A 17,389-nucleotide genomic window follows, 5' to 3' on the forward strand; every position below is an offset into this window, starting at 1 on the left:
CTATTCAGATAGCAAACAGCAGCAGACACCTGAGAAGTCTTGACAATCCACAACACCATCTGCTTTCACAGATCGCAACTTGATCTAAACAGATCTAAACTGATCAGAACTAAGATACAAGAAAAGTTTCAGAAAACTGAGCTTGTTCCTCTGTGTTGAATTCATCCTGTGAAATACCAAGTAACCACACTTAGCAGTGAAATCAGACAGAACACAGCATATATATCTGAAAGTACTCAATATCCAGCAGCACTGTGCTGCAGAACAGATATTTAAATGCTTATATTTCAGTTTTCGTTTTGTTTAGGTTTGAAACCAATTAAACATGTACCTTTGATTTGTTCATCAATATAGAGTATTAAAGATCTGTGGCATCTCTGAGACAGAACTCTCCTATGCGGCTTTAGGCATTTTGATACCAAAAAGTTACCCACACTTCATCAGTAACTTATCAAATGCTCATGTGTTTTGGATATAGCTTAAGACAACAGGGACAAGAGTGGTCCATACAATAATGAAGAAAAGTATGCAATGGCAGGACACTGCTTAACATGTCACAGGGCAAAACGCATGCCCCCCATCAATGCTAAACACTGAGAACAGCATCTTCACGCTATACTGCTTATTATGAATTTTTAAGATTAATAAAAAAAGAGTAATTGATGCTGTTTCAAAATATGTGGAATTATCCAACATCTTAAAACACTATACCTAGAAAATCATTCCCAGTGGTGAATTCTGACACTTTTTACTGCAGACACAGATTTTCCGAGGCTTAGTGAATTTTGACACAGAAAAAAACACTACAGTCCCTTATCACATATAAGCAATTTTACTTATCTCTGTTGGCAAATCCTGCCCTAATACATGAGTTCTGTCCATTCTAAGAAGATTTCTGACCTCAGATAATCATAAAATAGCAGAAAAATACAAAAAAAGGTTTTGCCCTCTCAGAAGAGAAAGAACGAGTTCTCTTCCCTCCCCCTTTTACACTACTAAACAATAAAACAAAGGTGAATGCAGCCAGTGTTGAACACTTTATGAGCTCTAAACTACAGTTTCTCAGTTCATTTTTTTACAGAATGAATACAGAGATATGAACCAATTTCTCATGCTCAAAGGGTTCTGAAATGCATGACCAACCAGGGCAGGGTGAAGGAAAAGATTCAAAAGACACATGTGAGAAGAGAAATACCTGAACTACTTTCCCAAATCTGAAAAGCACTTTTTGTTTCTAATACATGGAAAGAGATATCTATACAAAAACTACATGGAGCAAAACACTATCATCCAAAGGCAAAATGTGGTACAGAAAGATAAGTAAAAATTATACTATCACATAAGAACTGTCTGTAAAGAATCTCAAGTCATCTAGGCCACCTTTCTGTCCTAGCAGGATCAATTTTGTTTCTGTAATAGAAAATATAAACTGAGAAAACTAAACACCACTATAATTTTAGTAATATGTCAGTGTATTAAATGAGGTGTAAATTTAACAGATGTACTCAGAGCAAAAGCTGTGCATAGCAGAAGTAGAGAGACTAAATTATCTGCAACTTGTCCCCTCTGTATTTCCTATGATTCAAGGACATGCATTATTACATCTATATCCCAGATGCTGGGCATTTGGACTATGTTATTTTGCTCTGCTGTCATATTTTAATTGGTCACACACACACACAAACACACACAAAATTATAAAATTAGAAGGTCGTGGGAAAAGAGAGAGAGCAGCATGCTACCCACAGTTTTTCTGTAATTAGCTATATATTTGAATGATTTTTTTTTCTGGAACAGTTACCATTTCAGAAAGCTATTTAGCAAAAGAGGATTCCTTAGGCTGATCCAATATTTTTTTACAGTTTTTAACAATCTTGTCATGTTACATTTTCAGCATAAAACAGGCTGGAAGAATACAATGTGACTTGCGTAACTAAATCTCACAAGTGAAACATGCACTCTGAAGAACAAAAAACCAAACTGCAATTCTAAATAAAATTGAATACTCAGAATTATGTTCTTAAAAGAACTCTGAAACGCATTGTTTTCTTGCCATCTGGTTTATTGCACAATAAAAAATTATGAATATCTGTATTGGTATCTTTGTGACAATACTGAACCACAACTCCTGCTCTGCTGAGACCTAGCTCTCCCAAACAATTCAGAAAGACCCAACTTCTACTAAATCCAAATGCAACTTTTTTTTTTTAAACTCTGCAATTAACTTCTCAAATAATTGAAAGCTTCACGGCACTTAACATTTAACAAGTGCATTTTTCAAACAACTACAGTTTTCTTTTACAATACCCCATAACTGAGTCCAGCATGGTAGGCTGAGTTTTTCCCCTCTCTTCCTACCAATTCAATGAGAAATCACAAGCTGGGCACAATAAGATTTCTTTTTTCTGCAGCAGGTCCACTCTAAATATACCTGACACTGATTGAAAACATAAAATTTAATATAAAGAATAAGATTCACGGCCGACTTCTGATCATGCAAAGGAGAGAAAATCCATGTATGCAGAAACATGATAATAAGCAGTAATTTGATTTCAAAAGAAAGTCCCAGCTTTTACTCTAGAAAAGGACAACTCAGTCTGTGACTGAAAGCAGAATGGACAGCTCTGATACTTAGTAAAGCCAAGAAGATTCAACTGCTCAGAAAGCTTTCATATGATAAAGAGCTGTGGTCCAAAAGCCCCAGAAGCTGAACTTGAGCATACTTGCTAAGGTGCAGCACTGAATCAATACCAAAAAGTCCTGAGACAAGATACAGAAACTGATTGTCTGTTTTGCTTATTATGGGCTCACTCCCCACAGGACCTTTCTCTGTCTTACAAACTCACATGGGCTCTCTCAACTAGATGATGTGACCCAACACAAGGCTGCATTTACCACCTCAGTGACACACGAACTACATTAATTCCTAAGGCCACTTTCAGACTGTGTGAAACTGGCACTAAGCAAGGGAAAACACTGGCCTGTGGCCCTGCACTGTTTCCATATGGCACAAGAGAGCTGAGTCTCAAACACAAGAAACTACATCTGCAGTACTGCTGGCAACATCCCTGAGCTGGTATAAGCCAACAGAGCTGCCAAACCCATGCTGTCTTACACAGACCTCACCACACGTGCTTCTGCTTCAAAACTGGCTCATTGTAGCCTCATTCATGGTCTAGGCATAACATTTGTCATGTAAAATCAGAAGAATTGAGCTGTGACTTTTGTCTTATATACAGGCCAAAGAGTGGCACATTTTTAAGATGTATGGCTCATTCTGCAGTTCTGGTTAGCACAAATCCTTTCTCTGAAAAGCACAAAGCCTTTCTGAATTCCACCTAGCAGCCTTGTAATGAACTGAATGGGGAATTTAGGAATTTAAGACAGTGCTACGGATTACATTTTTTCATTCAGAAACTTAAATATTAGAGCAAAGTAGGGATAATAATACAATAAGGAGTATTATAGCTAAAGGAACTTTTGTCCCTGATAATTGTGGGGTGTAAATGAAGAATACACTCATTCAGCTAGTTCACATCTATTCAAGTTACAACAGCAAGCATTTTAACCTTTGCAAGGGATTTCCATGTTGGTTTTTGTGGTTATAAGTCAGTAACAAAAAATTATTTCCATATTAATAAAAGAGAGTATATACCGAGTTTCAGGTATTTGAATTTTATTTGTTCTAATTTGAGAAGCATTGACTTGCTCTTTATGACAGGATTTCACAAGTATTTGGCCCAGCTCTCAGGCGAGGCCAAAGAAAGCCTGTCCTCATTTAAAATTATAATTGCAAATGTCACTGTAGTTCTAAAAATCTTTTTTGCACTTTGAATTGCCATAGCACAAAATACAAATCCTGTGAGTCTAAAGCAAGTGCTTTGGTCTTATACTTAGATTTCCCTACTCAAGAGTACTTGTCTTCCAATTTCTAATAATTTTGAGCCAGACCTCATCATACAGAAAATGCATCAAACATCCTCCTGAATGTGAAGTGGATACTCAACGGACCTGAATTTCTTTAAATGTCCACTTTACAGCCTTCAATCTGCTTTGCTTCAAAGTTAGTCAAGCACTAACCTTGGCATGTCGAGGAAATGCATTTCTTTCCCCCATTTTTGCATATTTTGCTAAATAAATCAATTAAAGTATCCAAATATGAGTGACCAAGCTCATAAGATACTGCTTCATAGCATAACAGACATTGAAACAAATACCACTAGCTGGTTAGTTTTCTTTTGCAGACAAAATATTGGAAGAAAAAACAACCTTCTAATCTATGACTTTCTTAAAACAATGCTAAAATGTTCTAAGAATGCAGAATTCTATCAACTTCAGGGGAAGCGACAGACTCCTGTCACTCAGAAGCAAGCTCATCTATTGATCTGGTAAAACTGAACCCATTTCCAGGTGCTTTTAAAAACAACAGGTGTCTTTTATGACCCATTTTAAACTGCACAAATCAAAATCATTTACGAAAAGGTTCTAAGTCTTGTGTTCATTTTTTTGCATAACTGCCTAGAGACCACAACATGTATTCAAGATTTAAAGATTCAATGGTGACTGAAAATGGTAGAGAATTAAATGCATGAGGAAGGTCAGTATAACAAGGCATCACAAGTGGTTTCAGTGGATCCAAGGTATACTAACCCACCTTTTCACTAAACAGTACCTTATTGTTCTCAGTTTATCATACTTCTAATTTAACATGAAGTTGTTCAGATATTTGTATTCAGTGAATCTACAACCAGAGTGAGCATTAAGATCAGACAACACAATCAGTTCAAGGACTGCTGAATCAAAAAAGTATTAATGACATATTTTATTACAAAATGAAATATGAATTTTTAGATCACAGAAACCAACATACAACATAACAACTTGCTAACATAATGCAGTATAGCTTACTTTTGCTGAATATTCATAAATAATTAAAATCCTCATTTTATCTATAATAAGATAATATTAGGTAATAAAATCCAAACAAACTCATTAAAATTTTCATAAGGATTAGGGAGGAAGATGGAGCTTTTATTACAAGCAACAAATCATCCAGCTTACAGATATCCAAAACACAGTGCAGCATTCACCTAAGACCAACACACCAAAACCAAGTTATCGAAGAGCCAAAACCTCAAAAAGAGCATGAAAACCAACAAGCATCACTGATTTGGTCATTTTGGGTAGCCAGTGTTGGAACAGAACAATGCTAAACAGCTGCAAATCTCAACAAGTTGAATGGCATGGACTGGGAAGAAAAAAGAGTTGTAGTGGCACAAAATACTTACAAAAAATGTCAGAACTACAATTCCTTTTGTTTTAGAACAGTGTGGTAACAAGTTCAGACAACTGCAGATCCTCCAGGCTGGCCTACTAAAAAAAAAAGTATGCTATGTCTTTGGCATACTTACCTTGTCCCCAGTAAGCCCCAAGTACTAACACAGACCCACAAAGTCCACCCACACAGCCAGTCTGGAACCCTCAACTTCAAGTGAATGGGAATGACAGCCTAAAACTTTACAGTCTAGTCATAAAAAAGCAAAGCCTTCCATCTCTCTAACATGACTTTTTTTCACTTTTTAATTACACCAACAGTACTTTTCCTTTCCATTCATAGCCTCTGTCTCCCCTGAAATTCATTTTCCCTATGCTATCTTCTCAGCTGTCTAGTAGCACCAAGTAAGTGTATATTTTATTTATTTAGTATTTTAATCATCCCAACTAACAATTCAATTTTTTAATATAACTTAGGAATAGGCCTGATATGAGGACACAGAAAAGCAAGCCTTTGAGTGCTAAGTTTAAAAGAATGTTCCTATTCTTAAGCTTCTACATGTTTTCGTAATATACATATTTATAAATTTTAATTTATTATTCAGACTTGTTTTCAACTCTGACAAGCAAAACAGAACTGAAGCAAGACTCACAAATAATTTAGCCACCCTGCCTTAGAAAGAATAAACTTGGCTTGCATATATGCACTGAAAATAGAAGTAGATTAGAAATTAGTTTCAAAGCAGCTAACTTCCTTGAAACTCTAGGTTGGAGATGGTGGGGCTTGTCACACTTAGTAGGACAACTATATCCATCTAGGAACATCATTAAAGTCTGTTTTATAATTATAAACGTGGTAAACATACAAGCAATCTAATCTTGCTTTTCCATTAAGACAAGGATTGCATTAGGACACTGGTAAACTACGTAACAATAACAATCAATGTTCATTTAGACAAGCTAGGTATCTAACAGTTTACAAATATGTCCTGGAATGGTTTTTGTTGGGTGAAAGACTATTTATATGTTTCCAAACTCTACCATCTCAGAAGAATTTCAGTCTAAATTAGGTCTGGCTATGAACCAGCAAAAGAAGCTCAGAATAACTATGATTAATTTCTTCTCATTTTATTCCATCAAACTATTTCCACATGTTCTACAGGGAAAGTATTCTTTTACACAGATCAAACTACTTTCCAGGAAGGGCACTCACAGCCATCTACAGTATGAAAAAAATACAGAAATAAACACAGTATCTCTGATGCATGAAACAGGCAGAAACCTGCATTTCTATTTAGACATTTGCATTCAAACTAATTGTATCTACAGTAATCAACATACTTCAGCCACACTCAGTAATTACCATTTAAGTTAGAAGAATTGTCTCTACTGAAAGATTTCTTATTTCAAATTTATCAAACAGAGCCTTCAAAGCAAAATTCAAAAACTTAATTGTAAGATTAAAATATTTCACATATTTAAGAGGATGTTCTTTTCAGCTAATAAAACAAAGGCATATAACCATTTTTGTAAAATAAAGCAATTAGAGAATTACTTCTAATGCACATTTAAGGTATAATATTAAAATACCATGTCTTATCTTCTTACGTTTCTTTTCTTTGCTTTTAATTTTCTGTATTTTGTATCCAGCTCTTATCTAGGACTACTATTTTTTTTTCTATAACCAGAAGTTTCAATCTATGAAAAGTTTTATGATTTCAGTGAAGAGATGAAAGATTTAGGGTATTTCCTCTCGCAATCTACAGAAATCCTAGCAAACCAACTCTATTTCAATGGACAGGAGGGAGGCAGAAAGAAAGTCATGACACAAACCATAAGCCACCACGCCTATACAGAAGTGCAGTTGGAAACAACAATTCAACTATGCAAGCAAAGTTTTCTAAACTTAGGTGTGAACACTTGTTCAAGTCCAAACTAGCCAAGCTTCCAAACTGCACTAATACAAGCCTGCACATAGTCCTCAGAGTTCATAACCTCATTCTGCACCCGGAACCCATCTACTTTCTGGACAGCAAGGTAAGATAGCAGTTTGGTTACACGGTTTCAAATCAAACCTATCACCATCTATCCCTATAACTCATTCTGCAAATGTCATGTCCAAAACACCCCCCAAATCAGCTGCACACTTCTGTTGAAGGACCAGATAAAGCATGGAGTCAGTCAGGACTACAGGACAAGCAAGATGACTCAGTAAAGAACAGTGCACCACAATAAAGATAGAGGCACTCTCATTAGCATGCAGAAACATAAATGTGAGTCCAGGGCACAGCATACTTTCACCCGCACTCACACCCAGACTCTCCCACGTAACACAGACACAACTTATGTGCTGTGGTGGGGCCAGGATTCTTTCTACCTATTCCTTCTACTGACAAACAAACACAATCTGCAACCTGGGCTGTGTATCTATTAGAAATTAAGTCTGAAGAAAAAATTATTATCTTCATTCTGCAAGGGTATCTTCTGCCTGTATATTCTGTAACAAAAAGAATAATTCTTAAATTATGGTCTTTTGGATTTTATTGGCGAAATGAAAAGACCAAACAACGAAATTCATAATCCTTATGACTACAGCATGTTTAATTCTCATTAGTGAGCACTAGAATTTCTTTTATGTAGGCAGTATCACCAGCCACTGCAATTTCAGCTATCTTGACACATATGCACTGGCACATTTTAATTGCCCAAGGACAGAACTGGTTGAAATGTTGAACAAGCCTAGTCTTACACAGATATTAAACCTAATCATCAGCTAGACAAAAAGAAGGTTAATTAGAACACATGTAAGGAGTTTTGAACACTAGGAAAAAAAGGCTTGTATGCTAAACTTCACCTACTTTCCTTAAAGTCTGTTTACCCAGCTGTCTAGAAGCAACAGTCAAACTCACTAAAATTGGGCACATGTTAATCTTAAACCAACACCAGGAAGGAAGAAGTTATAATTGTGTTTATTCCCAGCTGAAAGAGAGGGGATGTTTAATCAGAAATTTAATACACACTTTGATCCAATGTTAATGAGCTGACACTGTGTTGTACATTGAAATAACTTCAAAGACATAGGATGCCTTAAACAAATGTAATGTATATTTATGACACTGTTTAAGAAAAAGAAAACATTTCTTCTAATGAGGTCAACTTTATCAGAATGTACTATCTGAGTAACTGGGGATAGCACATATACATCAAGACATGCCAGAGCCTCAATGAGCTAGAGCAAACTGAGGAAGATAACAGCAACTGTTGCTCAAAAATTAAGATTGTATATGCTTTTTTTTACTTTACATAATTTCCGTTCTTTTATATTTAAAGCTTTTACTTCTAAGCATTAGTAAATATTGTATTGGTCTTATAAACCACATGCTAAATTCGAAATGTTTTTCTGTGGAACAAATAAGATATCTCAGAGAAAATAGAAAAGATTCTCCTCAAAAAGACAGAACAATAGAAATGCATCATACATAAATGAAAAAAAAAAAGTTTAAAGTAGAGTAAAGAAGCAGAACTACATGCATCATAGGCTGCAATTTTTCAACACACAGCACTGAAAACAAGGTCTAAAATGTACCGTAAGTGGGAAAGAAGCAAAACCAAGTACATATGCAACAAGGAAAAGAAAAGAGTACTGCAAACAATGACACAACATTTATGTGAACATTTGATTTCATGTTAAAATTGGATTTTTTTTTAAAAAAAGCAGACTAAAAGAAAGTAGTAAGAATGTAATTTATTTTGTATTATGTAGTTTATATTGTATCATGAATTACTGACATAAATTTTTAAAACAACAAAGCATAAAATTACAAAAGTTCACGGGATTAGATCAATATACACATTTTTAATGTGTCATACAAATTATATAGCATTTCTTCTAGTGCATTCTTTATCTGTGCAATCCTTGTGATAATTCAAGAATGGTCAAGTAAGATAGTGTTTTCCAAAGATACAATAGTACAGTACATTACATAGAATATATTTTGTTATATTATTAGACGAAAAAAGTCTTACACCTTAGTTAACATATTTAACCTTTTTTGTCACAGTGCAATAACTGGAAATGTTTAACAACATGCTGTCATTTAACAAGATTTTTTTTCTTCTAGATAGTTTTTTTTTTAAATCTTTTAAATTTTGGTATAGTCTGTAAAATGCCACTAAAGATCTATATTAAGTATATGATACACACAACACATGGCACCACTCACCTAAAGAGCAGCATGTGCTGGTGCAAAGTTTCACAACTTTCTTATGACCTATTTATTCTTTTCAGTTGTACATTATACACAATTACAATGGATTCTATAAGATGTATAATTCGGTCTAAGCAATTCAAATATTTCAAAGCAAATCATGCTGCCAGTAGTCCACTATCAGTTTTCAATATTTCTGAAGCATTTTAAATCATACTTACAGCTTTACATTTTGGCATTCATTCAACATTACTGACAATAAGATGAGCTACCAGCACTTTCTTGTTCTAACTCGTACTATACTGTAAATTTAGGTGGCAAAATTTAAACAAAACATCTGCTCTAAAAATTATTGAAACATGAAAACAAATTTTGCCACTAAAATCAACCACTGTTTATTTTACTTTGACTGCACAGTATTACCTTGCATTAACAAGTAAAGAAGCACGACTTATAGTCAGCAAGACATCTTTCATACCCCAAATACTGATTTACATAGCAAAAAGCTATTGGTGAGTGTGCACTCTGTCACAAAGGATTTTGCACATTACAGTAAATCAATATAAGGATGAATTAGCACTTGTATTCAGTGGAGATCTTGATGCAACTGCCACAGGAGTTAAAATTGTTTTTAGGGAGTTTATACTTTAACAAAAGTATTTTACCTCCAGACAGCGTGCATCATCACAAAATCAACATGATATGAACACTACTGATCATTTAACACATTTAATTTGCATCATTTTATGAAGAAGAAAAAAAATCGCAATGTATTGCAGGAACACTCTTGCACAATTTAATCAACCGAATGTAAAACTGCAGTGTTTAAGTTATAACTCTTATCCCACGCATACACTCCTGAGCAACCAAACCCACAGGCACTAGAGTTTGTGGTCACACAGCGCCCTAAGCAACTCTGCACTTGCTTATCAAATGTCTTTGCCTCTTGAACTTGCTCAGCTGCTTCTCTCAGAACTGCTTGTGCCTCTCCTTGCAGGAAACCTTGGACTCAAGTTTCTTTCCCTTACAGTCCATTAAATTCAAAATTTCAAGTCACCTCTTTATACAAGCTTCATCTAACACTTTCTGTTATCAAGGGTCTTGTAAAATGGATCATTACACCTTACCATGTCAGTTTGGCTCAAATAGTGACTTTAATACATGTATGTGTGGATTTGATACCTCATGAATTCTCTCCTACATGCTTCAAGGCTCCTCAAGGCAGTTTTAGTTCTTTCTGTACTACAGCCCACTTCTTGGAAACAGGAAGATAAGCACAGAAAAAGTCCAGTAAATTATTACAGGATATGAAACAGGCCAAGCTGGCTTTTAGAACCTTCACCTAGCCTGCAGGGCTGGTGTTGTCCTAGCCACAACCACACAGATTACAAACTCAGCCAAAATGCAGCTGGGAACATTTCTGCTTGAAAACTCAGATAATCTTTCTTTTCAATGCAATTGGCGAAAAGGAGTAAAATTTACATGCCTAATCCTTAGCCAGAGAGGTATAGCTAAGAACCTCTTCCAGATCTTGCCATGCAGGAGTTGCTAGAATGATCCAAGGCCTTTATTCAGCTTCTCACATATGCTGGACAATATAAGATTTCCTTCATTTTAAGGAACTGTTCTTTAAACATTTTATCTGCTGCAGAAAGGAGAAATCTGAGTGCTAAATAAACTTATCTTTGCTAAAGGCTGCTTAATTTCCCAAATGTAATATTATTTTCTCAGATAAAGCATAGGGATTTTAACTAGCCTCAAATAAACAGCAGTACTGTATATGTGGTTTCTCTAAATTTAAAGGGGGTACATAGGCATTACATAAGAATTATCCCAACAACCTCTTAAGTACAGAAAACTATGCTCAGAATTTATTTTGAGAATAAACTAATCCTATCTAAAAAAAAAAAAAAAAAAAAAAACAAAAAACAAGAAGGTAAAAAATAATGTGTGTAGACTTCCAGAAACTAAAAAGTGGTGGATTAAGCCACCTTTTAAAAATACTAGATGTGTTAGAACTAGGCTGGCTCTGTTAGCAAAACACACAAATGCTGCCAACAAAAAAGGGAAATTATAACTTAAGTTTCTGTCTATGGTTTATGTATTTCAGTTGGGTAAGTTACAGCCTTCGTAATAAATGCGGTGAACCATCTGAAGCACTTAAATTGAGACTGGGGAATGACAGAGCTTCTGTTTCCCCTTACCAATGCCCTCCCACCATCAAACATTACATCTTGTTAGGACTAAGACTACAAGTATTTACTAACAATGCATTAGTTCTCCATTCAACATGGAAAGCAACAATTTGGCTGAGAAGCTTTTAATTTCTATGGGACCAAAAATGCCATAAGCTATGGAAACATCACTATGCTTTCGACAGTTATCCACTAAAAGGAAAAATGCATTGTATAACCATTTTTTATACAACAGCAAAATCACACTTCATTTCTTCACATATTCAGGGCTGCTAAGGAGCTCCTGATCTTTACAATAATGCAGAATCATAAAATAGTTTGGGTTGCAAGGGACCTTTAAGGTCATGTAGTCCAACCCTGCTGCAATGATCACAGATATCTCAAACTCTGAGTGAGATCAGGTTGCTCAGCCTTGTTCAACTGGACCTTGACTGTTTCAGGGATGAGGCATCCATCATCTCTTTGGGAAAACTCTTCCTGTGTTTCACCACCCACACTATAAAAAAGTATTTGTCTCTATCTAGTCTGACTCTACTCTTTTTCAGGTTAAAATCACTACCACTTGTCCTATTTCAACAGACCCTGCTAAAAAGTTTGTCCCCATCTTTCACATAAGCCCCCTTCCATATCTGAGAGGCCACAACAAGGTCTCTCCAGAGCTCTCTTATCCAGGCTAATCAACCCTGACTAACTCTCTCAGCCTTTCATCATAGGAGATGTTCAATACATCCGATCATTTCAGCAGCCCTCTGGTGGACCTGCTCCAATAGATCTACATCTTTCTTGCACTGAGGGCCCCAGTGCAGCACTCCAAGTGGAGCCTCACAAAAGCGGAGTAGAGAGACATAAACACCTCCCTGGACCTGCTGGCCACACCTCTCCTGGCCCAGAACACAGTTGGCTTTCTGGCTGTAAGTGCATAGTGTCAGCTCATAACCAGCTTTTCATCCACAAGTACCCCATGTCCTTTTCTGAAGTGTCCTCTCAATCCTTTCAGCTTCCAGCCTTTATTGATACAGAAGCTTGCACCTGGCCACGTTGAACCTTGGTGCTCACACAGGACCACTGCTTGAGCTTGTCCAGGAATAGCATCCACCCATCAGGCATATCAACCACAACATTCACCTTGGTGTCATCTATATATTTGCTCAGGGTGCACCTGATCCCCATGTATCTGCATCAATGATGAAGGTATTAAAGAGTATTAGTCCCAGTATGGATGCCTGAGGGACACTACTTGTCACTGATCTCCAGCTGGACATTGAGGTGTTAACTGTTATCCTCTCACTGCAGCCATCCAACCAATTCCTTCTCCACTCAACAACCCAACCATCAAATCCTTCTTTCTCCAATTTAGAGAGGAGGAGAGTGTGGACTACTGTGTCAAAGGCCTTAGGGAAGACCAGAGAGGCAACATGCGTAGCTCTTCCTTGTGCCTCTGATGTAGTCACTCCATCATAGAAGGCCACTAGGTAAAGCCATGACAGTGCTCTCAAGTCTTCTCCCTGTCCTCCATGTGCCTAGTAGGCTAAGCGCATGTTATTTTATTCTCAAATTTATGAATAACAGCCCTACAATGAATTAATAATTATTTTTACATTGACATTAATCACTCTCCTAAAGTACACAACTCATTGCATTCACACCAAGATGGTAATAGTAATATGACATCAGTTCTTGATTCTGTTTTTGCACAGGGGTGTGACAGGACAGTCAGTGAGAGCCCCACAAAGCACCAAACAATACCACACCATACAATGAAAGCAGAACTTCTGAGAACACAGACAGAGGATAAGTTCAGATGGCGCAGTGTATAATTGTGAATCAAAAACAATCTTGTCACTGATGCAGCCTTTGCAGCTGGCTAAAATCAGTCTTTGAATATAACAAACAAAAAGACCATGTGTAAAATATTTTATATATGGCAAAACCATAGGATACAAAAAAAAAAAGATAATTGCTCCAAGAGAAAAAGTGCAAAGAAAGGTCAGAGGGGGCATAACCACTCCAGCATTCTGTCCCCATTCAAGTACACTATGCCAGATCATCTTATTTTTCCACCCAAGTCATCCTTTCCTGTCAGTGAAGAAAAAGAGGTGGTTTTTGGTTTGCTACCCATCAAGCTTTGCTAATGTAACTCAGCAACCATAGATAGCAAATTAGTGGGTGAAAGAACAGGATCCACAGGGGTCCATGTTTTCTGCTCCAACCTTCTGCTACAGTAAGAGTGATAATGGTGGCACGAGAGGAACAGACTGAGCACAAGATGGAGTGTTTGCTGTCTGGGGGTATTATTTTGACCAGCTGCCTCTGTGAGTAGGAGTCCTCAAGACTGAGTAGCACTGCACAGCTGTATTGGCATGTAAGCTTTGTTCAGGTCCTTGCTAAAGCTCAGAATAAAGTAATGATGTTAGACAGCTTCCAGAAAACAGCTTTTAAGAATGCCACTTTGACTTAGTTCTTTCAATATAACATACTGTACTTTCAAATCCAGTTTGTGTTAACTAGAGAAAAAAAGTCTTTGGATGTGCCTACTTTCTGTAAACTTTCAATAGCAGAACTGAGAAGTTCCCCCAACCTTTCTGATTTCCTTTTTATGTAAGAATTTTTCATTTTAGTTTTGTTGTTTAAAATGCAATGTTGGCAATGAGATATTGCTAGAAGCTTTGAACCGATGCCGTCTGAAGCCTCCATTTTTCCCAGTTCTTACTGGCTGTAAAGAATTTGTTTCTAGAAACATAGAATTTTAATTGCAAAATTACCCCAAAAATATAAATGGAATTTAATTGGTTACAAAGTAATATTTTGACATAATCAAGGAGTTGTTTAGGGGGTTTAAGGCATAATTTATTCATTCTGGTTACGGTACACATTTTTATTCCCACAGGCAAATAACGAACTGATTAGTAAGTGTAATAAAGCAGTTTATTTGTCTGATAATTGGCAGCTAGAAGTGAAATAACTTACTTGATCAATTGCCATTTTAAAGAACATTAAAGTGTCTCATAATTATGTTATCTATATGGTATGCAGACATATAACAATACAGCATTACCCCTGTTAACACAAGTCATTTAATGTGATGTTTCTGCCAGGTTTTGTACCTTCCCACATAATGCAAGAGGAAGTAATTACTTTTTGTACTGAAAGATTGAAGAACTGACATCCTTTTAGATATGCAAAGAATTTGACCATAGAAAGAACTAAACATGATAGCTGCTCTCAATCATTTTTTTTCTGATATTCAAAACCATGCATACGAGTTTTGAGAAAGTCATAGCTTTCCATTGAGTTCTTCAAAATTCTGAAGTTCTCAGGTGGAAACAGCCACCTGTCTCTGAGAAGGTGGCTTTCCAATTTGTCACATGAAACAAAATTCTTCTCACGTTCCTTAATTCAATTACATTGATGTTACCTGACAAAAGTACCCAGCTCTTAGAGACATCTCTCTGATGGCCCAGCCTTGCTGAAGTCAGTGGATCTCAGCCAACACAGAACAAATGATCACCTCACACATTTCAGACAAATGTTATGCAATGGAATAGACTATTATACATGTACATGATCATCTTTTTGAGATCAAATGATACTTTGGTGATCCAGGTTAGGAAATATTTAGAAGTTCAGATGAACTAGAATGCACTGACTTGAGAAGGTCCGTGGTGATTGCCTTGGTTCCCCCTACTTTTTTACTTTAGATACCTCACATCCAATTTAAAAGAAAACCAGGAAAAAGCATTATACTAAAATCACAAAACTTTCAAGAAAAAAGTGAACAAGTTAAATTCTAATGAGATGAGATATGACATACCTTAACACTCAAAAGCAACACAAACATATTCAGAAAAATTATTGTCATTTCAACCCAAAACCAGTACAATTAACTCCATTCTTCTACCACTCTCAAAGAACCACATTTAAAACTGATTTACAAAGAGGATTTATTTCAAAGTCTTTGGCAGAGAATCAATTTTGAGATGCTATTTTGTGCTATATGAGAAAGAATTTTAACAAGATTTTTTACCTAACAGAATTTAAGTTTTAATAACTATTTTATTGCCATTTCTTATTAAGCGTATCTACAAAACTACAGGCCTACTAAGAAGAGGTTCCATATATTTAGATTTGCAACATAATGTTCTGAGAGACTTGACATAATTTGACTTTCATAATAAAGATTTTAACAAGCTATATATTCCCCTTCTACACATGAAGGTGTAGGAGCACTAAGGAAACACCACAGTTTATTCTTTGGACTCATTATTCCACTGTTAAAGTTGGGAACCACCTGTCAATTATCTTTTACCACATTTTCTGGGAAAGACAAGCAGTGGTACACATTCCTAGTTTTCTAGTACCCAAAAATCTGCTATCACTAATGACTTCTACCTCAAACCACGTCCTTGAAACAGGGAAGCATTATGCATCTTATTAATGGAGAATAAGAACAAGAACAAATGAAAGATAGCAAAATTTGGCAAACAAGCCTGTGGCTAAGTCATGATTTCTTACATCTCTGACTTAGGCATGTCTCACTTGCATAACACAGCTTCTACCAACACTTCCCTTTTGTATATCACTTACTTTCTCAGAAATCTTTTTGGTTTCTGTGAGTAATCCCAGTCCTCAGATGCAGTGTAAAACAGGAGAATATCCAACCTACAGCTGGAGGCTTCCCACTTTGCTATGCTTACAGGTTCCAGAACAATTTAGCATTAATACAGAGACAGCTCTTTTGCTGCTTATTCAGAATTTGCATACAGGTTTGAGATGAAAGCACAAAGTTTGCAAGTCAACCAGCACAGTACACACACTCTTTGGCTATTATTAGTAATCACTAACGAACTGCTCTAGCATTAGGTGATAATTCTGCATTAAAAAAGGTAAACTATCATTACATAACCTACCTTTCAACTAACAAATTGCTGATTGAATCAATCTCTTACTGACAGTCTCTATGGCAACAATTATTCTCAGTAGCAAATAATAACTGCTGCATTTAAAAATGCCAACCTCCCACACCTGACCTCTCTGCATAATAGGGAATCTGGATCTATTAAAAAAAAAAAAAAAATCAACTCCTCACATGTTAATAACATTGCTAGAAAATTCCTGATTTATCAAGCATTATTTTAAGCACATTACAGAGTTGCATTGCTGTATAGTACATACCCCATGTTCTTTAGCAGCCATAACCACTTTTGAAATAATATCTTCTTCAACAAAAGGCCTTACAGCATCATGGATAATCACTACTTCTGGCTTCTGGAGCAAATGGCTGGAAAATTCATTCTCTGCAAATACTTTCAGTCCATTGAATATTGACCGGTGACGAGTTATTCCACCTTCCACTACTGTAACTCTTTTGTGGCCATACTTTTCAATGATAGTCTTCATTGTTTCAATATTTTCAGGAGAAACCACCACAATAATGTCAGATATCCAACTTATCCTAGAAAAATCAGTACAAAACCAGAAAAAGTAGACATGAATGGCTAAATAAAAGGGAAATACACAAAACAAAGAAATTCATAACAACAAAAATTCAAGATGGCTAAATAAAGCACCTCTCAACATACTCAAGTCCACTGCTTAAGGGAGAGCTTTAACAAAAGATTTATATCAATAACACTGGAGTTCTTGGAAGGGACTTGCTTCCAACAACCACTTTGGAGAGGGGCACATTCTGATAACTCTTCAAAAGCCTTGAAA

The 17,389-nt window shown here is 36.1% G+C and overlaps 1 protein-coding gene across 2 annotated transcripts in view; it reads right to left on the reverse strand.

Moving 5' to 3' along the window:
- Positions 1-17,389, reverse strand: part of CRPPA (CDP-L-ribitol pyrophosphorylase A) — a 109,188-nt gene that overhangs the window by 85,021 nt on the left and 6,778 nt on the right. For both annotated transcript variants that reach the window (XM_014894409.2, XM_088162478.1), the window contains exon 2: positions 16,850-17,129. In XM_014894409.2, the coding sequence (XP_014749895.2) occupies positions 16,850-17,129 (280 nt within the window). The remainder of the gene's footprint in view (positions 1-16,849; positions 17,130-17,389) is intronic.

Source organism: Sturnus vulgaris, chromosome 1, assembly GCF_052056855.1.
Source record: "Sturnus vulgaris isolate bStuVul1 chromosome 1, bStuVul1.hap1, whole genome shotgun sequence".
Lineage (NCBI taxonomy): Eukaryota > Metazoa > Chordata > Aves > Passeriformes > Sturnidae > Sturnus > Sturnus vulgaris.